Source organism: Augochlora pura, chromosome 2, assembly GCF_028453695.1.
Source record: "Augochlora pura isolate Apur16 chromosome 2, APUR_v2.2.1, whole genome shotgun sequence".
Classification (NCBI taxonomy): Eukaryota; Metazoa; Arthropoda; class Insecta; order Hymenoptera; family Halictidae; genus Augochlora; species Augochlora pura.
Window position 1 is genome coordinate 20,087,657 of NC_135773.1, and position 26,611 is coordinate 20,114,267.

Consider the following 26,611-nt stretch of genomic DNA (forward strand, 5'->3'; position numbering starts at 1 on the left):
GATCGTCAATGAGTAAGACAGTCTTGACGCATATTCGCGGAGAAGTGTTAATAAAAGAATTCTCCACGGCATAACAAATCATTCATCGACAGCGAATTCGTTGCTTTCCTCTTCTCCATCCTTTATTCTGATCATAATCGCGAGGCAGTCAAGTTCACCGCGTGAAATCTTTTCCTAGTATGTAATTAGGAGAGGCGTCGCACTTGATAAACATCGTTGAACTTTTCGCGAAACCTGTACACGGTATAATATTTCGTAAAAAAAATAAATATTCTGACATCATTCCGAGAATCATTGACAATCATTCAGAGCACTCACATGAGCAGCGAAACTTTGAAACTATGACCATTGGATTTTTTTAATTGTCCTATCAACCCTTTGCACTCGAAGTCATTTTAATCGTAAATCATCTGGTATAAAATTTCTGACTCATAGGATTTCTATTTTATGCAAAATATATTCTATTATGCAATAGTGATTCTTGTGACTCATAACAATAGTTTCACTATTTAACAATTTTTAAAATCTGAAATTTTATTTTTATAAAAATTATCTTGATGGATAATGTTTTTTAATTGATAGAATGATAGAATAATTTTAAGGGTGCATCAGAGTCACCACTCGAATGGAAAGGGTTAAACAGGTCCAGGGTATTTAGATTGTTACCTAAATTACTGGCTTATCAAGAATTTACACTAAACTTACCGTCGTATCCATCAGAATTAGTTTTACTAATAATAAATAATTGAATTAACCTCTCTATTGAAACACGCGCTATAATAAAAATAACCAAAGGTTACAACAAATACAGACACGTTATTTCTACGAAGCAACCCGGCCAGTCATTGTTAGAGTTTGCTAGGTTTTGTGGTAAATTGAATAAACTACTTTTAATTAATTGGATAAATACTTTAGCATTAAATCAGGCCCAGTATTAAATAATAAATAGAAAGTAGTGATATATTAGTCAACGATGGCTTACCATTTATAATATATAAAATATATCATTTATAATATATATATCATTTATAATTTGTAGAATATATCATTTACAAAATATAGAATATATCATTTATAAAATACAGAATAAAAATGTAAGGTCAAATAATGGTTGATTAACTTACAGACTTCAATAAATGGTCACTTGAAACGAACATTTTAGCAAGTTTTAGATTCAAATGTTCTCCAGTGCGGCGACCGATCCGCAACATCCTGTTTCACCATAGAGTCGTCATTGGTTTCGAAATTTCGGACGATGCGGACGTGAATAAATTGCGTGTCGACGGAAACCGATTCGGTTAGATGAAGAGGTAATCCTCGGGATGACGGCAGCGAATGGTAAAAAGGAGAAACACGTTTCGCTAAGATGCGTTTCAAAGCTGAAAGAAGATTTGCCCGTGGTCGATTCGATCATTTATTTACCAACGACCTAATTTTACCTGTTGAACTCTGGAAAACAAAAAAATGAAACGCGATGTACGCTACTGTTTTCACCCTGCTCTTCTTTTTGTCTTCTTCTCTTTCTTTCTTCATTCTGTCTGCGACGGAAAATGTAATTGTTATAATCGGTATAATAATTATTATTTTTACAAAAATGTAATTTTTCGGCCACGAAAATGGTCGAAATTTTCCTAACTACTATTGTTACTATCAAATTTTCCTAATTACTATTAACTATTAAGTACAAGTAATTACTTTCACTAATGTCAGTGACACTTTTTATATTTTTATTTTTTTTTTAGACACTTGTCATAACCTTGAAGTTTTTATAAATGTTTTAGGTCAGCTATAGGGATGTTTTGGAGTAGTGTTAGAGTGGAGTTTTTTAGAACAGTTTTAGGGTGGAGTTAGGACAATTTTAGGGCAGTTTTAAGGCAGCTTAAGGGTAGAATAGAATACGGACATTTTATAGCAGTTTCGGGATAGTTTTAGGACAGCCCTAAATTTACCCTAGAACTAAAACCTAAAACCGCCCTCAATCGGGACTAAAACTGCCCTAAAGATACCCTAAAGCTACCCTAAACCTGCCCTAAAAATGTCCAAGAGCTGCCCTAAAACAGCTCCTAATCTTCTGTGCAATTACTCCTATTATATAACTGTCCAAAAAGCAGACTTAAAAGTGCCTTAAATATATGCCCCAATGTAAATAAATGTTATACACACATATATAAACGTTATTCGTACATGTCTACCTACACTTACTGCGACAAACAAGAATATTTCTCACCTACCAAAGAAATTCTTGCAGACAAAGAAATCCGAACTATCGTTACCGTAAAGAAACGAACGTGTTAATGGGCTAACAAGGTGCACGTAATTAATTAGTAGAAAGTTTTTGATCCATTGGACACAAAAAGCCGATATCTTAACGTCGTTCCTAAGTAAAGTGATAATGCCAAAGTGTAAAGAATGAAAGAAGAACGCGTTACGTTATACGGAAACGATCTACGAGATGATACAATGGCAAAAAGGAAGACAAGGATTCGTAAACGTCTCACGATTAAGAAACGAGAAAGGCAAGCCCCGGTTGCATGAGAGAAGAATTCGAGAACAAAATACTGTTCTGTAATTATATAAGAGCAAATTGCAATAGGATGCTGTCACAGAATAATTGTAAACGATGAAATATTAAAATTTAAAAATGACATACAAGTATTAAAAATTTAAGATTATATTATTCGAAATTGAGCTTGCAATTTCAAAATACTGTTGGGTGATTTTATATAATAGCAAATTTTAATAAGTTGCTGTCATAGAATAATTGTAAACGATAGAATATTAAAATTTAAAAATGACATACAAGTATTAAAAATTCAAGATTATATTATTCAAAATTGAGCTTGCAATTTCAAAATACTGTTGGGTGATTTTATATAATAGCAAATTGTAATAAGTTGCTGTCATAGAATAATTGTAAGCGATAATATTAAAGCGAAATTTAAGCGAAATATTAATATTCGAAAATGACATACAACTATTCAAAATTCCAGATTATATTTTTCAAAATTAGGCTCGCAAATTCAAAATACAATTTTTATAGATTTTTATAAAACAAATTATTTCGCGATATAAAGCAAACAATTGCAAGCATGGCACAGTCGAAATAGATATTGTTAAAATGCGTGTATATATCGAAAGTAAACGCCGATCTACAAATTGCTATAGGATGTTGTCACAGTATAATCGTAAGCAATAGATTACTAAAATTCGAAAATGGCATACAACTATTCAAAATTCAAGATTATATTATATATTATATTATGGCACAGTCGAAATAGATATTGTTCTTGTAACAATGCCTTTTGCATGTAGATATCGAGAGTGAACGCCGATCGAAAAAATCCCAAGATAACACTAAATTCGCGATGGTGATCAATATGCATAAAGTTCGACGCGATACAACACGCTTTGTATGCATAACGACTATTATGCGTTCGCTTTTTTTATGGTTAATTAATCGTGCAGTTTGCGAAGGCCCGTGCCGGTAACCCACTTCCGAGGCCAATAAACGATTTCTTCGGTCCACTTAGAAGCCGCGCGCGCGCGCGCGCGCGAGAAAGAAGAGCAGACCGGCGAAATGGGCCTCCGATAGCAAAATGAACGTCGACATTTGATTCGGTCGCCTACCGACACTTTCGAGCGTACCATCTGTTTCCACGTGAATCATTATTCAAACGCTGCGAAGAAACTCTGTTGCTTCTCGCGCGCGTTTCGTAGACACGCTATTTAAACGAGCATGTACCATCGGGTACGTGATATCTCGTAATAAACTCGAATGTCAGACACCCATGAAATGTTCTAATTGATTAATGCATTATGTGGTAGTTATATTAGTATAGTTTTTAATTATTTTATAAATTGTTGCGTTGATTTATAATAATTGATTAAGTTTATAAGTTTAAAATTAAATAAAGTGAATATGTGGTTACGTGTCAAATATTCTGACGAAATAGTTATATTAGGTTGTTGCTTATAATTGTTAATATGGTCGAATATATCAGACTGATAGATATAAAATATCAGGATAAGTTTAATATATGGCGAACGTCTCAATAAATAAATTCATTACGCAGTCGCATATGAATTGTCACTAAGGACAACACTAATTGATATTTTAGTTTATTGGATCTTCAAAATTCTAATGAGTTGGCTATCGCATATAAAATATGCTAATAAACAAATATATTAAACTTTTAAAAATGAAATAAGATCGAATCAAAACCTAATTAGTTAATATAATAATCAGATACAGAATTTAATTATTAGTTTAGTTTTGTGAAATGAGGGTGCAAAATGTTGCAGTATTTGCTCCAAGTTTTACGATCACTTAAGTAAAAATATGTAATAATTTCCTTTCCCTGTTTTTACACGATACTATTACTGGTATTTCTTGTTGAACCTTATAATTGGTTTGCTCTGTTACGATAAGTTAAAACACTTTTATGGTTGCTACTTTCAGAAGAGAGTTCGCTTTGGTAAACTTCCGACACCGCAAATTCTACGATATAATTTACACTGTAATTTGAGGTATTTTATTAAAACATAAGATTATAAATACAATTCAACCGATCGTATTAAAATGTCAAACAAAATTATTAAAGAACTACAAAAGTTAAATTTTATAGAATCTTTTGTTAGACACGTGATATCTAACAAAAGGTAGATTTTTTAAAGAAAAATCAATGATCGTGTATTTCGATGTGAAAAATAGTTTAAAAATTTATTTTAGTCGACTTACCTGCCAGTTAAACGAAAGAAGGGAATTACAGGATGGTTAAAATGAACCGACAACGTTCTGATATTGCCACTTTGCAATGTAATGCTTTTAATAGATCTCGATCTGTATATTTCCGCGCTCTATAATCAAGAATTTTCATCGTCGTGTGTCGTTCGACGGTGCCGCGCTACAATGACAGTGACCGTGATAACGAGAATTAGAATAATAACGATCATCGGAATAATGGTGAAATGTCACAATAATAATGACGGTACTAATAATAAGAATAATTTAAGTCGTTGACTGTAAAAGTGGCTCGATTGGTATTGCTCCCCGAATTTCGAAGGCGTTTGGAGTAGCAGAACTCCTCTATTCATTAAGTTGCAAAACGCTCTAAAATGTCTCGTCTAAACGCTACTCAACGACGAATAAATTCCACGCATCGGCCATCTTCTTCCCCGCCATTCTTACAATCGAACCATCCCCTACTATGCCGCACGTTCGATAAAGTTATTGTATAGCCGATCGAGTCTGGATCCGATCGAACGCGCTCGCAAAAATCGACCGTAAACTAAAAAGTTAACGGAAAAACAGACACTGTCAAACATTTGTATTTTCCATAAATTTTCATCCCATATTCTATTTTCCATAAATTTTGATCCCATTTTATTTTTTCCATAAATTTAAATTCCATAGAACGTCGCTTTCACTTGTTGTTGAATATTGATTTCTGTACACATTGTTTTATAATTATGCGGTCTCTATAGATTCAGTATCATCCAATTAGGAACAAAATTTCTGTGAGGAAGCAATTTTGAAAAATATTTATATTCAAGATCAAATTCTCGTAATATATATTTAAATAATACTGTCGCTCTGAGGTTATATTATTATATATAATTATATTATGAGGTTATATCTAAATAATAGAAATTTCTTTACAAAATAAATCATTTTAGAATTTAATTAAGGATTCTGTCTTCATTCTTCAATATTTTACGATTCAACCTTTATTTCGGTATGTCAAAGTTATGTTAATAAATAATATATTCTAACAAATCATATTAAAATTTAATTAAGAATCCTGTCTTCATTCTTCAATATTTTACGATTAAATCTTTATTCAGGCATTCAATTCTTATTTTAAATCGAGCACAGAAAGAAACGTATCAAGAAAGAAAACGCTGCACTAAAATGCTTCCTAAACAATTTCTAAACAACAAGGTTTCTCCCAGAAGCCATTAGATTTTTTCAACGAGTGTCGATGGTCGATTAAGTAATTCGTTTGTCGGACCCAGTCACGATCGACTAGACGATACACGATCGCGAACAGAATGATCACGAAGGCAGGTGCAATAATGGAGTCCCCTTTCCTTGCGAATTACCCTTTGTCTTCGATTCGTGTAAGCGCGCGCGCGCGCACGCGTGTGTGGGAGTGTATTCGATAACAAAGCTTTCTTTGTAAATATGTATACAGGTATATGTATATAAATACGCGAGACGTGAACGTCCCCGAAATGGTTTTTTTTGTTCGCCGACTAGCTAGCTATTTTTCGTTGGCTCGCTACCGCGCGCGGTGGATCCGGGTCGGATTCGATGTCGCGTATCGAAATCAAAAGCAACGAACGACTAGCTTTACAATGCATGTTTGTCGAATGTCAGATCCACGGGGGCGATCTATTTCGATCTGGGAACGGGTGAAACGGCGCCGGATCGCGTGAACCGTCGCCGCGAAACCGCATTTTTATGGGGGCGTTCGCGTGAACTGAAATTAAATGGAATTCTGTTTATGGACGCGGCGAATCGGATTGGATAGAGTAAGATTTGTTTCGACGACTTTTATGATTATTACAGGTACGCTAGAAAAGTAGAGAACACGTAGTCTAACCTCTAGATTTTTATCTAGATTTTGATGTCTGAGGATCTTTATGTAAAAAGAAAATAATCTGCATTGATCGTTAGCAGTGAAAGCAAAATAAAAATTAGTTTCTGTATTTGCGATTTTAATGAAGTTAAAATTTGCTTGAATTCCTTTTTAAATTTCACCCATCCATTTTCACCGGAAATTAAAAAATTCGCTGTCTCGTGGTAACCGATTATCGTCCAGAGGATTTATATACAGAGAATACAATTTATTAATACGTGTATAATTCAGAGGTACTTGTCAAGGGAAATAAAGTTTTTAAATTGATTAATAAATTTCTGTAACTGTAACAAACGACGTTTCATGTCGAAAAATTGCAAAATTTCCACAAATAAAGCGTCTCAACCTTAAAATTGTAGATTTATGTTTTGATCGAGTGAATCTTCAATTTCGAATACTTGTAAAATTATAATACAAAATAAATAGTATTAGCACAGTTACAATATTAGTGTAAAATAAAATTGTCGGACGCGTCACTGTTTCGACTTACTCACTTATGGCATACTTCTAATACTTTTTCAAATCCAATAAAATCCTCACGTCACGTCACAACGATCTCCGAAACTTGAAAAATTATCTCCAAAATTCCAGCGTCCATTTTCGTCGACTGTTTAACCACCCATCGTTCAAAATCAAAATAGATCGCCAAGAAGGAGCTCCCACACCGATCTAACGCTAAACTTTCGCGTGCCTTCGAAGCAAGTAAAGTTCTACGATGCCCCGGCCGCAGGCACGATCGCCGACCAATTGTTATCGGAGTCGACCGCTCCGGAGACTTCAACGCTGGATAAGCGATCGCGCGTGCCTCGAGACATCGCCGTGTCCCGCTACGATATGAATCTGCGAAACTTTGATAAGCTCGTGAAGCATCGCAACTAGACTGCGCATCGTTACACAAATACAAAGTTTTATAAACAAATGGAATTAAACAAAATGTCTGGCGATACGAAGACAAAAACTTCGCTGGATTATTTGGAACATTTTCCTGCGCCATCATTTTTCTTTTGACGTAACCTTAACCTCTTAGGCACGACGCGCCAAAAATAGCGGCTTTCGACGGATGTTTCGCGCTTTAGTTAATTGTATTATTAATTATTAAAGTAAAATGAATTTATTTATTTTAATTATTAAAGTGAAAGTGTATATGTCGAATACACTAAGGAACGAATGAATATAGCTAATATTATATATGTATATATAGCTATACCAAAAATATATATTAAGAAAATGGTAATTTAGTTATGAAAAATTTCATTAACGCGTGAAACGCGCAGTCTAATTGCGATGGAAACTATAGCAGGCAAGAGCATAGATTGCCCCAAGAGCGATTGCTAAGATTATTCGAAACAACCTTCTCTTCAGCGAAATTGTTGGGGAAGGGTTCGTCGACAATTCATCAACGAATACCACGGACCAATCGGTAAGGAAATACGACATCGCAGTAACCACGGAATACGACATCTGCTTTCTGATTGGCTCGCGTTCTTCGTTTATAATTCGCTAACGAGACTACGAGGAACATTTTCGTCAAGGAAAAAATGTTTTCAAATGATCTCGCAAAGCCTTTTGTCTGCAACATTTTTCGGCACCCTGTGCACAGCCTACCTAGCTTCTATCGTCGCCGAGAGTTCGTGGGCGGCCCCTGTGATGGCTGTCCAAGGGTTAAAGCGCTCGTTGCCCCTGCCTGCGCTAGGAGATATCCGCTTCGAAATAAACGTGTCTGTTACGCGTGTAAGTACGCTTCGTCCCCCGCATGCTCGCCGTCAGCTCCTCCATCCACCTCCTCCCTTTCATCATGAAAATCTATGCTAAGGACTAGGATAATAGGATAAATTGAACTACACGCGATCAACAAGCCAGTCTAGAGTTCATAACAAGTCTTTTGCGAACGATTACTTTCGTCGAAGCTCGATCACTCGACTCTTCCACCGTTTCGGTGCCGCGGGGGGGAATAGAAAAGCTCGCTTTCTCTTTCTTTCTCTTTCTCTTTCTTTCTCATGAAATTCGAAATACGTCGACGCGATGCTTTTTTGCTCCTTTTTGGTCCCTCGAGGTGAATGTATCTTTCGGAAAGGTCATTCTGTGCTTTCTCTATTTTCCTACGAGCGATTGTTATTCTGAACATTCCACGCGTTTACCGTCTGTCCGAGTAATCAATAATTCCTGTTAATAATTAACAATTCCCCGTCACCGATTACCGTGCTCTCTCTCATTTCGCATCTGCTCGAAGAAAAACGTCACCGATCGTCACCGACCGCGACTGCGAATCGCATACGACGCGCGAGACATAGTGAACATGTCGACGTCCTTCCTATAAAACGTTATAAAATTGCGTTTGTTATAAAAGATTTTCGATGGTATGGTTTCCTGATCGTCCGCGTCCGCCGCAGCTTCCGTTGTCCGTTCAACGCGTCGAAAAAAACGACCTCGTTCGAGATCCTCGTCGGAGGAGACGCCCGATAACGAACTGAACTGTATCTCCTTCCTCTCTCGTCCGTGTTTGCGTCTTCTGTATATATGTGTATGTGTTAGAAAATAGGAAAGCATAAATTCACCTTGACGGAACGCGTTCACGCTGACGAACCGAAAAAATCGCAGAAAAACCGTCTGTGGCGCAGCACCAAAATGGCCGAACAGCGACAAATGATCCGTTCAGCTGGGTCCCTCGTCTAGAAACGAGCCGGTAGCATGGAAACAGGGAGCCGGCACGCCTAAACGAGAGCCCCCCGGATCGAGAGTTTTTGAAACGACCCCGACCCCGAGGAGAGTTAGAATCTTTATCGTGATAGTCACGGATGGTAAAACTGCGCGACCCCCTAGTGTCACTAACAATAAAAGTTCACCTAACTTAAACGTAAGTGATACGAAACGTACAAGCAAGATCTCTCTATTCGTATGGAGTCACGGCGGGGCCAAACTGGAAAAAAAGAAGAGCCGTCCGCGGAAACGAGCATCGGCTTCTCATCGTTTAATTTTCTAGGATACGGTGGGATTAAAAATGTCCCACCTTTTTGCTATACAGTAATGCATGGTGGGACAATTTTAGACCCACCTCCTTATTCCTGTGTTCATTCGTGAACCTATGTGGCACGGTGAGACTGTAAGAAATTCAATTGAATTATTAATTTCTTATGCTTTTATATGATGCGTCGCCTCTGTTAATAAAAATAAACCTGTTTCAGTTCAAACGTAACAAAATTCCTGTGCCACATGGATATATTTTTTCTCTGAAATTCTATGTCTCAAAGAGTTAACACGTTGACTTCGCGACGTTCTCTGTGAGTCGGCGTCCGAAATTTACAGAAATTAAATAATTATGTTAAGTTTATAATATTGAATTTCGATGTTTTTACTATTGAATATCTGCTTATAATGTTCAGATAAAATAACATAAACCCATTTTGTAGTATCTATTTTATGAAATGCAAGCAAAATAAGCAAATGTACGCCGTCTGCGTCAACGTGTTAATTTCTCTCTCTCTCTCTCTCTCTCTCTCTCTCTCTCTCTCTCTCTATCTCAATCTCAATCTCTGTCTCTCTTTGATGTATAATCGATCGTTATCTATTTCCGATAAACGATGTCCGTCCTTCGATGTCCTCTTCCGCGGAACTCTTATCCTTTCACCCGGCCCGCGAAACGTCGCCCGCCGTGCCTTCGTAACCTCGTAGCTATTACAATATATCATAGTTACTCTATAACTGCATAAATACTCTGTCGTCGCTAAATAATATGCGTGTAACGTATCGTTTATCAACTACATGCCGGATGTTCATCAAATGGCAAGACGGAATCTTTACAAGTGTCGACGTTAAGCGTCGGTCGCCGATGAATCGCGTGTACAAGTTTAGCTCTACGGCTGCTCGCGCCGGTTACTCTATAAAATCGTATTGTTCTTTAAACGCGAGTTCTCTCACTTCTGACCACGTACCGCGGTGTTCCGCGCGTCGCGCGAAAAAATTCTGGAACACCCGGTCTCACGTGGCGAGCACGTGGCTCGGATCGCGTCGACGATACATCGATATCGCGATTTTCCTGCTTCATGCCACTCCTCTCTTTATTTCTCTCTCTCTCTCTCTCTCTCTCTCTCTTTCTCTCTCTTTTGTTTTTCTGCTTTTCTTTAGATAGAATTACGATACTTATAGTAAAACGGTACTTAGAGCTATAGTTACTTTGGTATAGTCAGTTATATCACACTAAAGTCCGCGGTTTCTGCGGGGAATCCCCTTTCGAAGGTTTGTGTTCAGAGTTCCGCCTGCAGAACCCTGCAAAGTGTCCAATAAAACAATCCATTAAAAGCCGAATAGGGTTTCGTTGATACAATCGACCGGCAAATCGTTGACCAATAAGCGATGCCGGATTTTTCACGTTTCCGAGGTTTCTCTAACGTCAGATTATTTATACTTTAGAAAAGTCGTGTATAATCTGAGAGTTCGAATTTGATTACGTAATGTTTATATTGAATTAAAAATAATGAAAGAAATATTGAGAATATAGAACTTATTCGTTATAATCCTCTTACTGCAAATTCTGACATTGATATTGGTCAACCTAACAATCTACGACTTTCACACTAATCGCTTCTATTACATTTTATAATAAGGTTCATAAATTAGTATCGTGTAAATTTCAATTTAAATTTCCCACGCAATAATTATGTCTCATATATTATCCAATAGTTTTGCTGTACGATTAAATCGTAAATGTTCGTTCTTGTTAACTCGATGTCATAATTTTCAAAAAAATCAATCACTTTATTACTCGTACAACGCGAAACGAATGAGTAAACATTCGACTAACATGAGAAAACAAAAACTGTCGAGTGACGTACAAGATATAATTATTAAGCTATTATTATGTGGAAAATTTAATTCAATTTACACCATTTTAAATAAATTTAAATCAATGGAAATGAATTGAAATAAATTTAAATCAATGGAAATAAATTGAAATAAATTTAAATCAATGGAAATAAATTTAAATAAATTTAAATCAATTAAATCAAATCAAAGCCGCATAGACTTATTATGGGCCGACTCTATAGTTCCAAAATAACATTTCTACATATCGGTTAAAACACACAGCATGAGAAAATAAAAAACGAGAATGGACGCGAGTTGTTTAACGATGGAAACCGTAGCACGTTGTTTTTCACACGGGAATTGAACTTTCTCGTGCATGAAACTCGAGTAAAAGTCACGAAATCTAAATTTTCTTCTGGATCCATTCAGGTTTAGTAAAAGTGGTCCGCATCTATTCAAGAGATGATTACCTGTCATTGCTTGGCGGACTTAAACCTGGCGAGTTTCAATTGCACCGGGTTTGAAACTTTCACGTGTACCGCGATGTCCTCGACGGGGGCCTCTCGAACATCCGTGCCGCCTACTGCGACGACGCGGTCGCCTTTGCAGATTTTGCCGCTCTCCAGAGCGCTGCCGCCGGGTAACTGAAAATTGACGCATTGCAAAATAACGTGAAAAATCAATTTTCCTCTCAAATTTAATGAAATTGTTCCATTAAGCTACTCTTCAATAGCGAGAACCAGTATTTATGTAAAAAGATTTCATTTTTGCACAGCGTAGTATAGTTAAGATTATATAAATATATATGATATTTGACGTAATTTAACCACTTTGAATATGTCATTTATTTTTTATCGTAAAAAATATCGTAATTATCTTTTTCTAAGATTTATGTCACGTCGGCGTTTCAACAATTTATTTTAAAAAATTGTACTTCTTGCCTTGGCATAATCTATAAATCTTTTATTCGAGATAAGATGCTTTAAATGTGGAAGTCTATTAGAAAAATTCAATTCAATATAAATGGTGTTATAAGTATTTGAATTTTTGCCTGATAATGTATCTACTTGTTAAAAGTATTAATTTTGAAATTTTCGTGACACATTGCAGCACATAATTTTCTCTTCTTCGTATAGAATACTTGAGACATGGCAAACTTATGCGAAATTTCAATAGTATATAACAATTATATTATAATATATTACAATTATATACATTAATATATATTATAATATATTATAACTACATCTATTAATATATATTATAACAAGATACGTAATACAAAATACAAAAAAGATCGACCAGTGATTGATTAAAAAGAAATTAAATTGACCTGAAAATCTAATAAATATAATTTCACGTAAAATAAAATACTTCTTCCAAAATTCGATACAAAAAAGATTACGCGAGTAGACGGAAAACCATTCACGACAATTCAACAAAATTATTGCCATGTTTCACAATTTTATGCTTCGATAAAACTATTTTTAAAACTATATATTTCAAAAATCATATAAATACGAAGTTATGGTATTTTACCAAGTCGGACACGTATGCCCCTTTGCCGCTCTTGTATCCCGTTAAACAGAGTCCAGCTCCTTTGCCGGATTTCTTTTGTAGCTCAACGTCGATTTCTTCTTCCGGCTTCTCTTGCCGATGGACTTTCATCGTGATCTGTGGATTCGAATCGTTTCGAAGAAAATTATATCGCGAAGGATATGGCAATTGCATTGCAACATGGGATAAGATATAAAAGAATTACTTACAGTGCCCGAAACTTTCAGAACAGTCGAGTGAGCCTTCTCGTGCTCGATTTCTTTGAAACTGTTTCCGCACATTTCGAGTATTTGGTCGCCGGATGCCAGGCGGCCATCTTTGCCGGCTGCGCCGTCCGGAAACACTTCGATGATGAACACACCTTTCTGTAACCAGATCAAACTATTATGTGATTGCATAGTTATGGAATTATACTTTCGGACATTATTTAACGTTGTGTTATTAATTTAATTCGACAAGACGAATAAATTGAAATATTAAATGGTGAAACTTAAAAGTACTTCTTAAATGATTCGTATAACGATTGTGAATCAATTGTGTAATGAAATTACTAACTTATTTTGATATACTTTTTCAAAAGACAACATTCTGTAAAACAATGCAATTGTGAAGTGATATGCAGGTATTTATGCTAATTAATCTAATTTAATTTTTAGTTATAAGGACGCTTTATTTTACTTATTAATTTTACGTCTCCAGAGATCCATATTTGCTAGTTCCAAATTGCATAAATTTTGTATAACAATATACCAAATTTTATTTATCGAACAGCAAATATCAACTCCTTGCACTACGATTTCTTCCACAGCTATATTCGTCGTGCTTAATAATTTTCCTAATAGAACGAGACCATTTGTGTTTCTTTCATATCTTCATTTACTTTAATTTCTTTCTTTACTTTCATTCATGAAAAGAACCAATTGCTACATTCAGCAGATTATACATGCAATCTTGTGCAAAGGGTTGATTTATATAATAATATTGTCTTACGCATGGAGTGTCCGATCCACCGGCTATAGTGAAGCCGATGCCTTTGTCTTTCTCTTTCTGGAATTCTATCGCTGTATCCTTTCCGGTTTGGATCTTGCAGTCCTTTGGATCTTGTGGTGGTTCTGGTTCTTTCGGTTTCTCCGGTTCCTTTGGTTTCTCTGAAATACAAACAGTGAATCAATTCGCCAAACATTTTGTATATATTATACTTTATATATTTTACAATACTTATTTAACCCTTTTGGTGCCGCGAAAAAACGATTGTCTATGCGAAGATAATAACTGGACGAATTTGACGAATTTACAAAGGTTTGGGACAAAGTCATTTCGAGCGACGATATATCGTTGTTCGACACTAAAAGGGTTAAACGTTGCATGCTCCTTGTACTGTATAATCGTGTACCTGGCTCAGCTGGAATTATGCCCTTTGCCTTGTCCTCTTCCTCCTTCGCCACTTTGCTTTGGTTTGGATTACACACTGTCAGCGTGACAACGCCCTCCGCTTTCTTCAATAAACCTGTAGCCTTTTTGTTGTAACAAACAAGAATATGATGTTAATGCATACGAAACCGATTTGTATGAAAAGTATGTCTATATTGTCTCTGGTTAAACCTACAGAAATTTTCCAATTTTCGTATTTTATTCTATCATTTATTTGAACATATGAAAATATAATAAATATCAAAATTTGGAAAATTAATAATTCGAGCATATGAAGTTATAATAAAGATAAAAATTTGGTAATTTAATCATTTGATCATATGTAGATATAATAAATGACAGAATTAACACAAATTAAAAATATGGACGTTTAATTTTGTTTCATTTAAAAATATGAAAATTTGAAAATATGAATATCTAAGCTTTTAAAATCTTGAAAAGATGGATATTTAAACATTTAAAATCTTGAAGATATGAATATTTAAATATTAAGAAGTTCTCAAATATGAATACTTAAATATTAAAAAGTTCTTAAATATTAATATCTAAATATGAAAAAGTTCTTAAATCTGAATATCTAAATATTAAAAAGTTTTTAAATATGAAAATCTAACCATTTAAAAGGAATACTCGAAAAATTCGGATCTTTGAAAATAATATTTTGAATATTTATATTATAAAGCGAAAACAACCTATATGATCACTGGATATTCATTCGATAATCATTTAATTGAATATCGCAATGACGATTCTCGTCCCATACCTCGTCGTAAGTAGAACCCAACAGACAGTCCAAATTGACAGCCAAGATCAAGTCACCCACTTGCAAGCCGGCCTATAATAACATAAATAAGGACGATTACGCGTTTAGGAAAAAATACGTGCATTGTGTCTCTCGCATTTAATTAGTACTCGAGACACGCGGGGACAATTGTGTCGTCGTCGTCGGAACAATTACCTGTTCCGCGGCGCTGCCTTCTTGTATGTCGGAGATGAATATACCTTGACCGACTTCCGCGTGCTTTCCTTCTATGATCATTATGCCCAGTCCGTATTGACCCTGAAAAGGGAAAACTTGCATGTAACGATGACAGATTAGCCGCAATTATTTGTTACACTATTCACAATTGTTCTCATTCGAATGGAACTTGCCTTCTTCACGGGCACGTTGCGCACTCCTTTGTACGCGTTGAACATTTCCGACTGTAAAACAAAACATCCAATAACATAAATATACATTTATATTTTATTACTATGTACTTATTATATTTATTATATTTATTATTATGACAACGATTCTTTCGAAATTGCTTTCGAATTTTTAAAGTGGATTTTGTTTACTTTTGAACAAAGAAGACTGAAAGATATGTGAACATTTTATTTTTAACACGAATGAATAACTATTTAAAAATTACAAATCTTGCTCGAAATGGTTGTAGTTTCCAAAAATTATATTCAGAAAAATTTCTCATCGAAATAATATTGTAATCATTGAGCAGAAGATAGATTGCTCGTTAAATTTTGCAAAATCTCTGTGCATATGTTAATTTTTTGTACATCAGTAAAAATTATATATTTGTCTATTATATATATTTGTTCATTAGTAGGAATTATATTATTTGTCTTTGCATTCACTGATATTATTTTTCTTAGCAAATTATAGAGTTTAACACCGCAATCAAATTATTTATACAAATAATTGATGTACACAAAAAAATGGTTAAAGTCGAATTAGGATTGTTTAATTAACACTCACGTCATCTATAGTAGGAGGGAACTGGTTGATAGGTTTCACAGCAATGTTGTCAAGGCCTGTCGGCTTCCTGCAAGCACATTGTTACACAAAAATAATTAAATTTTCACCTACAAATGAAAAATGAAAAATCACAAATATACACTTTACCTTAAAACAACAATTTTGAAACAAGTACCAGCCATTCCTTTGATCATAGCCGACGCGTTCAGGTGACATCTTCCTTGGAGGACACATCCGTTCACCTAAAAATATGAATTAAAATTTATAAATTTAATAAAGCTCCTCAATTTTGAGGACCAAAGTGGACTTTATTTACTCTTGAACAACAAAGTCTAAAAGATGTGAGAATATTTTATTTTTAACGCGAATAGACTACTCCTTAAAAATTAGAATTTTGAAATGACGGTAAGAAGACATACAAAATTCGTCTTATTTTATTAGAAATAAATGATTAAGGGCAAAGAAGTGAGACAATTGGGAAATAAATTGCAGGCCAATGGGTTTACTTGGGTTTATTATATTTTCTATATAATTGCTAGGCGGTTAATATAATAGAATAAATAGTAATAATATAATAGAATAAATAGTTTGAAAATTCAAGAAAAAGCACGTCAAGAGTAGTTGACGTTTACTATAGCCATGTAATAAAGAAGCGCAGAAACGTAACACGTCATTAAATATAACGAACGTAAAAGACGAGACCGATATACATATAGTCATCTCTGTATAAGGTCAGAGAGGAGCGAAGACTCCTTCATGAATAATTTGAAGAGCTCACAGTTCTCAAATCAATATCGAGGAGTGGATGCGGTCTCGCACCCAATTAGTACTTTCGTCGCGCGAGCATGAATGTCACCGTCGGCTATCGATTATCATGCCGAAACGGGACAGCACCGCGGCAACGGAGAAAAGAGAGTTAGGGGGCAATGGCGGTCGTACCTCGAGTATCTCATCGCCGACCAACAGCTCGCCAGCTTTATGAGCCGAACCCTTCGGATTAAGGCCACAAATGAACACCGCCATTCGATTTCTGTCTCTGTGCCCGGCGAGGGAGATGCCCAAACCACGCCTATCCTTCTCCACTTTGACTAATAGCACTTTGTTCCCCAGACCGTGGTACTTCTTTTGAACTTTCACTGCAATGAAAAATATCGAACCGTTTTTATTTCTACGTCAACCAACCATTCTATGAACATTTATTTAATTAATTCGAGCAAATGATTTCTTTTCGATTTCTACATAATTGTTTGAAAAAATCTGGTTCAAATATTCGTAAAATGTACTTTGCTTTCATTTAAATGCAGAATAATGCGTCAAGTTAACCCTTTGCAGTCGGAGCCATTTTAACTGGAACACCGAAATATTTTTTTAAACCTATGGTGTTTTTTTTAAATATAACCTGGTGCGTTTTATATATTATGGAATTGAATTCTGTGACTCGTGTAACAGTTGACAGCTCTTAACAATTTTCTTAATATAAGTAAATTAATAATTTATAATTAATATAGACTCGCTACTCGATCGCAAGCTATTAAATGTAGCTGTATTTATTTATATATTGATGCATAAAATAACTGTGCAACTAGTGATCCAATCATACGCATATGATAAAAAGGAATTATTATTATTAGTATTATTATTATTATTATAAACGACTTTAACCTTCAGTGCTTTTATTGTTTGATAAAATAATATTGAACATGCATTCTATCGTTGCTGTCACATTCGCATTTTCTTTCAAAAGTCTCTGTTTGTACTAGACGTTTGATATTTTAAAACAAATCGTAATAATTATATTTAGAACAAATTACTTACTGTTCGTGTAACCGTACTCATCCTCCTGCTCCGGATCGGCTTCGATCTCTTGCTTCGATCGTTTCACATTTCCAGCACTTTTCCTCGAAATCTGAAAATAGTCGTCTCAATGATTCAGTTAATCGTGTAACCTATTCATGCTAATCATTCACGATAATTAAACTTTTACGATATTTTGTCGAGACTGGGAAAATTTGTGACATTCTTTTGTTAGACGAGGTACTAAGTTTCTAGTTATGAAATAAAATATTGCTGGTTTAAATTACTGTAATCGTAACATTTTAGAATTTCATTAACTCTCCGTCGTTTATCAATTTCAGAGCAACGGCTTAAAGAACGAAGATCGGCTAATGGTTTTCGTCTATTGAAAGGGATGGCGAGATTTTTCTGAGAGTCGAAGTGCAAAGAAATCTAAAAGTTGTTCTGACAGTCGAAGTAGCGTTCTCAGTTTCGGTATTTTCCTGTTCATTATTCTAATCGATAGCTTTCTAATATTGAACAACTTATTATTAAATATATTCCTACTAGTAGACCTTCGAAAAGATATTCAGTGTATTTCTCAATGAATTATTTTAGTCTATAATTTTCTAATTTCGAACAATTTATTATTAAATATATCCCTACAGTAGACTCTCGAAAAAATAAATAGATTCTGCGTATTTCTCCATGAATTATTCTAGTCTAAAGTTTTCTAATCTTGAACAACATATTATTAAATATATTTCTACAGTAGACCTTCGAAAAGATATCCAGCGCATTTCTCATTAAGACTCAGTGTATTTCTCAATCAATTATTTTAGTCTATAGTTTTCTAATATTGAACAACATATTCTTAAATATATTTCCACAGTAGACATTCGAAAAGATATTCAGCGCATTTCCCATTAAGACTCAGTGTATTTCTCAATCAATTATTTTATTCTATAGTTTTCTAATTTCGACCAACTTATTGTCAAATATATTCCTATAATAGACCCTTGAAAAAATAAATAGATTCGGTGTATTTCTCGATCGATTTTACCTCCATGCCAGCCTTCGTGTAAATGTTTCCCTCGAGTTCTCTGGTGTCCTCCTCCTCGGAGCTCTCATCCGACGAATACTTCCTCCTCGGTGTCTTGTCTTCCGGCTTCGAAGCATTATCTTCCTTCTCCTCGCTCACCTCGCGCAGTATACCTGGATTAGTAGGCGGTGACGGCGCCTTTTTCCGAATTGACTTTTTCATGGAGGATCTGGAAATATCCGATCGTCTCATGGTCGGTTTCGCGTACGATACAGAAATAATTAAGCAAAGGTGGAAACCAAAACGCGTTTACCTTCGCGCACTGGATCCCGCGCCATCTGAAGCTCTTGTACTTTGCCGACGGAAATCCGACCTCGAGCTGCTCTGTTTTTCCTCGTCGTCCGCTCTCCCCTACAATACGAATAACCATCGAATAACATTTACCATCGCGCGTATCCAAACTCGTAACAAAGTTTTGCGTTCTGTATAATAATTGTTTTCGTAGTAAATCGCATTCATCTCCTTGTAATCTAAATTAACCCTTTGCAGTCAGAGCCATTTTAAGTGGAAATTTAAAGGAATTTTTATGACTTACTGCATTTATATATTTACTATATTTATTACTGTATTTCTTTTCTATTTCCTGTGAGAAATTTCGTCTAAAGCAATTTTTCTGACTTACTGTATTTATGTATTTACTATATTATTACTATATTTAGTTTCTATTTTCTGTGAGAGAAATTTATCTGAAACAATTTTTCTGAGTTACTGTATTTATTGTATATATTTCTTATATTATTACTATATTTATTTTCTATTTTCTGCGAGAAAATTCACTTTGTGCGTGTAACATTGAATTTTTTAAATCTACACTTTGATAATGTGTATAGAAATAATTTTGCAACGTGGTGTAACAATTTTAGCGACACCTTAGAGTCACGGCTCAAGTGCAAAGGGTTAATCGCAAGTTTCGTTAATCCTTTTCTGAATCGAATTCACCTTTCTGAAAAGAAAATCGAGTAAATTCCGCAGATCTGATAATTCATATTCTTGCAAGTTATCGCGTTAAAATGAATTCTTGTAGATAAATTAAGTAAAAAATAAATACATGACAGGTTTAAAGAAATGTGTCAAATTGGCGGCCAATTGATTAGATCTACAAGAATATTATTTAACGCGATCATTTGCAAGAATATCCATTTAACGTGATGATTTGCAAGAATATTAATTCGATTCGTGAGAAAGCGTTTATAAAGCGACGATTTAACTTGCAAAAGGATGTGAATTTGGATTGCGAAACCTGTATTATTCCGACGCGTTGCACGTGCGAATAAATCAGTAAAAAGTAGGAGGGTGTGGGTACCCGAAATTAACGGGTACATGCGTAAATATTTGGCTAGCTTGATGATGTTGGCTAGGCCCGATGATCTCGGACCGAGATGAAAATGTTTCACCGGTGATTATATTGCGTTGTCGTAGTCAATTATTTATAATGTTCGCGTATAATGTTTACTGCACAGTTTACGATAAATAACGTTTGTGAAAGCTACTTCGAACGGAGACAACTGCAGCCGAAAACTAAATCATTCACAAAAGTGTGCAAACTTTAGAGTTGGCTCTTTTTATTCCTGGAGCTCTGAATAAATAAATATAATTATTAGATTAAGTAAAAAGTATTATGAATTCCGGTCCACTCTGTATATTATTTCATTAATTATATATGATTTAGAGCGTAGAGACTCTTATTTCTCTTATTTGAAAATATAATAAAAGTAACTCGAGCAAGATTAATAAATCAAACTAAATTATACTATAAATTAAATTTATATGTAGTGAATATTATGATTAATTCTAATTAATCGATTTAAATTAATCGATCAAATTAAGATTAGCAAAATATACTATATACAAATTAAATGTATGTATAGCGAATATTGTGATTAATTCTAATTAATCGAATCCGAAATTTCGGGTACCTGCAAAATCCTAGTATAAACGTGGAAAACTATTTAGCAATAACCAGCCACGATTCACTTTCTCCTTCGGAAAGAAAAGCCGACGATATTGAAAGCGCAAGAGGAAATTACATAATTCTTCATAAATATTTATTCTGGACTTCGCGAAATAAACTAACAGCTACAATATATTCGTTATTTCCAAATGAACATCTGACTACTCAAATTACTACTAAAAATTCACAAAGAATCCACTTAAATATACAAACACCGCCTAATGGATTACTGCGCGAAGAGAAAAGTGATTTTCATGGTACCAAAAAAGCCCTATAAAATCATGCTAGTTTTAATAAATATACATTTTTCAACTGTTACGTTAATATATATTATATTCACTGTCGATTTTCATGGAACCAAAGACGCTCGATAAACTAATGCTATTTTTAACAAATACACATCTTTTAACTATTATAATAATATATTATATCCACTGTCTCTAAACAAACTCTCGAGTATCCGAGCAACCATAAAAAAAAATTCACTTCGACACGGCAAGCACATCACTCGACGAGAAGATCCTCGTAAAACAAAAGCGATTCTCGCGTCGTTAAAGCGGCGAAATGAAATCGTATAATTTCTCGGGATATACACATTTTGGTATCCGTTGCAGTACGAAGCGACTATGGTGTCCCAGTGGACGATCTTCGCATAAACTTTGTAGAGCGTCTGCTCCATCTTGGCTCGCCGTGACACTGAACCGCCGAACAACGTGTTCATCGTTCGGATCGGCCAGGCCAAGACAATAACTGCAGCGGTGCCGCTGTCGGACGGGTAATCACGGTAGACCGGCACACAATATACAGCGGATCGCCTGAACGCATTAATTCGACGAGGAACGATCGGACAGTGGCGAGATTATTTAAAACTGACGGAAAGCGCGGGCGCACACGCGGCCACTGTTTAAATCGTAAATTATATCCCGTCGACGGCGGCGGATCGAGGCTGATCGAGGCGGATCGAGTCTCGGGATCATCGGATCTTGAGTGCGCGACGAAATAGACTGAGCGGGATCGGCGAGCTTCCCAAAGGGTTTTCCTTGCACACCCACACGTGAACCGCGGTGCCATAACAATCGATCCCCCCCTGCCGCCGAATTAATTTACATCGAACAGAATCGAACGCCGTGCCCGCGCCGCCTCGTTCCGCGCGCTCTTTTCCGCCCGTTTTACGATCAAGGCCGCCGCCGCCGCTGCCGCCGCCACAGCGGTCCGCTTCTCTTGACGATCGCCATGAGAATTCAATCCATTAGCTAATTATAATTCAATTGACCGGCTTTCGTCGCGCCGACGGACTGAACGAACGATCTTTGATAAGAGGTTACCGCACACTTACCGGGGCAACCCGATTTTTTTTCTCGTCAGTATTGTCGATTATCGAAACTAGACGGGGAGGGACTTGAGTGTTCGGATAATGGGGCTGTCGCGTAGTCGGAGCGTTAAATTGAGTCTTCGGTGGATTTCTACGAGAGAGACAGAGATGTATGGAGAACGATTTAGGTTAATTTAGTTAGTTGGATGATAAGATAGCAATTATTGTTTGTAGTAATTACGGTATTTCAATTTATTTCTGAATTTTCATGGAAAATCTCAATTGTAAACGGAGTTGGGTTTCATTTAGGTATATGTTCATTGAAATGATTATTTAATATGTTCAGGCCACTTGAAGTCTTGATTAATAATTTATATATAATATACAATTACTAATTATAGTGTATGTAATATTAATCAAACGTAACTTTATTATTTCAGTGGATATATAATTTTCAGTTTTAATCTGTATCATCGGTGAAACATGTGGCACGGTGGGTGCGTGTTAAATAAACTAAATATCTGTTATTTGGAATTATATAGATCTAAGTAAATTATTTAAAATAATAAATTACTTAATGATAAGCAACTTAATAATGAATTGGTATGTAACTGCTTATTATTTTTATTTAATCGGAGCAACGCTAGTTCTTTCATGACAATAAATGGAAATTAATATTTCGTAAACGATAAATGAAAAAGGAACAAAAGTTACTTCATTTGATTTTTACCTAAATTCGAGCAAACAATACAATTGTTACGAATTGAAATTTTAATTTAATTTGCAATTTCTTATTTATTATTTGAAATCAAATTTGCCCAACTCTGATCACAGATTACAATAGAAAACAGTATCGATCATTGTTATCGATATTATCGATCTTTATACAAAATAAAATATTCTCCGTTCAACTATATAGAACGAGAGTTAAATAAAAATGTATTTCTTCTTTTAGCGACATTAATACAGTTAAATCAATGAAGTATATTTCAGTTTCCCTTATTTCTTCGCTATTCCTTGTTTCATGGACACATTTTTGTTCTGTAAATGCATAAAATCCGCAGTCTACCAATCAAATTAAACTATTCAAGAATAATGATAATCGTTCGCACTGAATATTCTTCATAATAGAATCGAGAAAAGTAAGAGTCATTCTCATAATTGGTATCTTGAAAGTAAAATTCTGCAGTGTAATTAACACTTCCGATGCAACGCAGCCGTGCAAAACTGTCATGCTATTAAAATAATAATTTTTGCAACGACACTCTGGTTCTTCGAGCTTTCACCTGCATAAGTTAGCTTCACATACCAACTACGAAAGATGCATTTTCATCATTGGTATTTTCAAAGTGAAGCACTATAGTGTAACTAACACTCTCCGATGCGATATACGCGTGTAAAACTATCATACCATTAAAATAACAATTTTCGCAACAACGCTCGGGTTGTTCGAGCTTTCACCAGTGTCGGCTAGCTTTACGCGCGCGCCGGCTACAACTCTGGTCCGTTAGAATTTCGTTTCCGTGACAGGCGGAGCTGTTTTTTTTTTTTTTATTGTTTCAGCCGTGCGAAATCCGAGAGTATTGTTGATAAAACGGGGAATACGATCGTTGAACCACAGAAATATCTACGCGCGCTCGTCGCCGCGCGAAAGTTTGCAGAGCGTTATTACTTCGACGCAAACATCGCCGATCTTCAGTCAATGAACGTAACAAGCGAAAACGTTGTTCTCTCGTAATTACAAAGCGGATGTTTATGTTGAATCCCGTTGCCAAGGCATCGCAGAAATCTAGGTATACGAATCTTTTATTTCACCGTTTATGTAACACTGTTCCCGAGGTTCCCGCGCTTCCAATTATAAACGGTTCCGCGGACAGACATGTCGCATTAATAATGCGCCGCACGAAACGATCAAAGACTTACCACAAGTCATTCTCGGAATCAATCAAGCGGAAGAAATAGATTGACATTTTGATCCAGGAAAAGATCGGGTTCAAGGTGGTCATTAACGCGTTCGCCATCGCCACTTGTTTTCGGCCAGAACGCCCCGGCCGATCGTTTTCGACGAAGTAAAAATCAGGGGTCGCGACAGGGAACAACACTATTATTAATACGAGAGGATTTGTTGCGTGATCATTTTTCGAATATTTTTAGTTACTAGGTGATTTAGCTGATAGGTGCATGCTACAAGAATTCTCTTCTTTTTTGTCACTCATCGGTTATTGATGACTTAAATTTAATTTAATTAGTCGTAACTGAGTTTTGTAAGTTTTGTGACCAAAACGACTAGATAAAATATCAAGGAATAATTTACGAACATTTCTATGTGGGATTGACCACATAGAAAAATTTATTAGAAAAATCACAGTGACTCGAATCACATTTTCGAAGACCTCGAATTATTTCTCGAAAAGGAATCTATACAAAAATATTGAAATTAATTATAAAGTTACCATAAGTCTTAACTCTAAATTATCTAAACTTACTAAACGATACGAAATAATAATTAATAGTTACTAAAATAATAATACTAATCACCTCGGTGATCGCACAGTAGACAAAAGTCTGAGTTGAAAGCCGACTTGGCTGACTTTCGTACAAAAATTAGTGTACAATCAATGTACATGTAATTTGTACGAGAAAGCATTAATTTGCTCCGAAATGAATACATGAACAATAGGCTAGCTCGCGGAAGCGTCGCGCTCGCGTCGACCGCCTAACGCACGCGACGACACCAAGAGATTCGCGCACTTAGCCGTGAAAGACGGGCACCTCTGAACAAACAATTTCGGCCGACGAGTAGAAAGAGAAGCTTCTGAACGACCTAACCAGAGGAAACGACCCACCTGTATCGCTTCCGGCGTGGTCGACCTGACTGACGTGATGGGAGACGTCGCCTGACGATAGGTCGGCGTGCCGGGCGCTGCTCCGCCGGTGGGTTGACTCCTGGTGCTTTGTCTTCGGCCCAGTCTGCTACTGTCCCCGCTCTGGCCGCCCTCGGTCTCGTTCTGGAAAATGTCCAAACGTTTTATCGCCGCCTCCGCGTTCCATTAAGAATCGGCGTCGAATCACCGGCACCCGGAAAATATTGCACGTCTCGGTGTTTTTGTTTCGCGGGCTCTCGTGTCCGGCTATCGCGCGTTCCTCGGAAATAGGCGCGCAGCAGACTCTTCGACTATGATTCACTCATTTCTGTTCGACGCTTTTCGAGAACTTTAACGCCTCGCCTTGCCATTTTATTTGGATGTGGTCAAAAGTGCAGTGGGACCTCGGTTACGTGTATCGAGAGGACGTAAYCCTCGTCGTGGTTAACYCTTAGCACTCGAGTGGCGCCAATGAAAATCGTTCTATCATTTCCAAAATAATTTTGGCGTTATTAACCCTTAGCACTCGAGTGGCGCCAATGAAAATCGTGGTATCATATCCAAAATAATTTTGACATTATTAACCCTTAGCACTCGAGTGGCGCCAATGAAAATCGTTCTATCATTTCCAAAATAATTTTGACATTATTAACCCTTAGCACTCGAGTGGCACCAATGAAAATCGTTCTATCATTTCCAAAATAATTTTGACATTATTAACATTTAGCACTCGAGTGGCGACTCTGTGGCGCCATTAAAATTACTGTAATACATTGCAAAATTATTTTCAATAGACATCGTTAAAGCTTACATTTAAAAATTGTTAAAAGTTTAACTATTATCGTATGAATCACGAGACTCAATTTCATATGCATTAAATAAATATTGTTACATAATATGGAGACGCTGGAAGCCAGAAAAATTATTTTAGATTTCCAGTTGAAATGGCTTCGAGTGCAAAGGGTTAAAGAGCCGTCTATTTGAAAGATTGTTAAACCCTTGCCGTACTATTTTCTTCGTAGTCACAAGGATAAGTACTCTTTCTATTGTAATAAATTTTTAGAAAGAAAAGGAAAACGACTCGTCAAAAGTCAAAATACAGTTTCGATTTCATGTTCATCAATTGTACTAAGTTATATAAAATGTCAGCTGGTTAAAATAGCTATTCTAGATCTGAGCTTAAAATGGCATGGAGGGCAAAGGGTCAACACTAGATTTACGGAATTAGTGAAAATTCAGTGCACCAATTTTTATAATGTATAATTATTGCAAGTGCCAAAATTGGTTTATTCAAAAATCTATTCAACAAGTGTCTTTAATTTTATACATATTATAGATAAACCACGGATTTTATCATTTATGACAATATTTGGAAGTTGTAATCAAAGGCAATTGTAAACTTTAAATATTAAACGATTGAACTT

At 35.7% G+C, this 26,611-nt stretch overlaps 1 protein-coding gene across 4 annotated transcripts in view; it reads right to left on the minus strand.

The window, feature by feature from the left end:
* Nucleotides 1-4,793: 4,793 nt before the first annotated feature.
* The window catches only part of LOC144478441 (multiple PDZ domain protein), a 186,037-nt gene continuing 164,219 nt past the window's right edge, over nt 4,794-26,611 (minus strand). For all 4 annotated transcript variants that reach the window (XM_078196316.1, XM_078196315.1, XM_078196313.1 and 1 more), the window contains 16 exons: nt 25,170-25,331; nt 19,314-19,411; nt 19,022-19,229; nt 18,001-18,091; nt 17,125-17,321; nt 16,333-16,427; nt 16,186-16,252; nt 15,582-15,632; nt 15,388-15,489; nt 15,193-15,264; nt 14,392-14,512; nt 13,989-14,146; nt 13,208-13,363; nt 12,981-13,115; nt 11,912-12,085; nt 4,794-10,904 (listed from right to left, as the gene is read on the minus strand). In XM_078196316.1, coding sequence (XP_078052442.1) covers nt 11,915-12,085; nt 12,981-13,115; nt 13,208-13,363; nt 13,989-14,146; nt 14,392-14,512; nt 15,193-15,264; nt 15,388-15,489; nt 15,582-15,632; nt 16,186-16,252; nt 16,333-16,427; nt 17,125-17,321; nt 18,001-18,091; nt 19,022-19,229; nt 19,314-19,411; nt 25,170-25,331 — 1,884 coding nt within the window. In that variant the 3' untranslated portion in view covers nt 4,794-10,904; nt 11,912-11,914. The remainder of the gene's footprint in view (nt 10,905-11,911; nt 12,086-12,980; nt 13,116-13,207; nt 13,364-13,988; nt 14,147-14,391; nt 14,513-15,192; nt 15,265-15,387; nt 15,490-15,581; nt 15,633-16,185; nt 16,253-16,332; nt 16,428-17,124; nt 17,322-18,000; nt 18,092-19,021; nt 19,230-19,313; nt 19,412-25,169; nt 25,332-26,611) is intronic.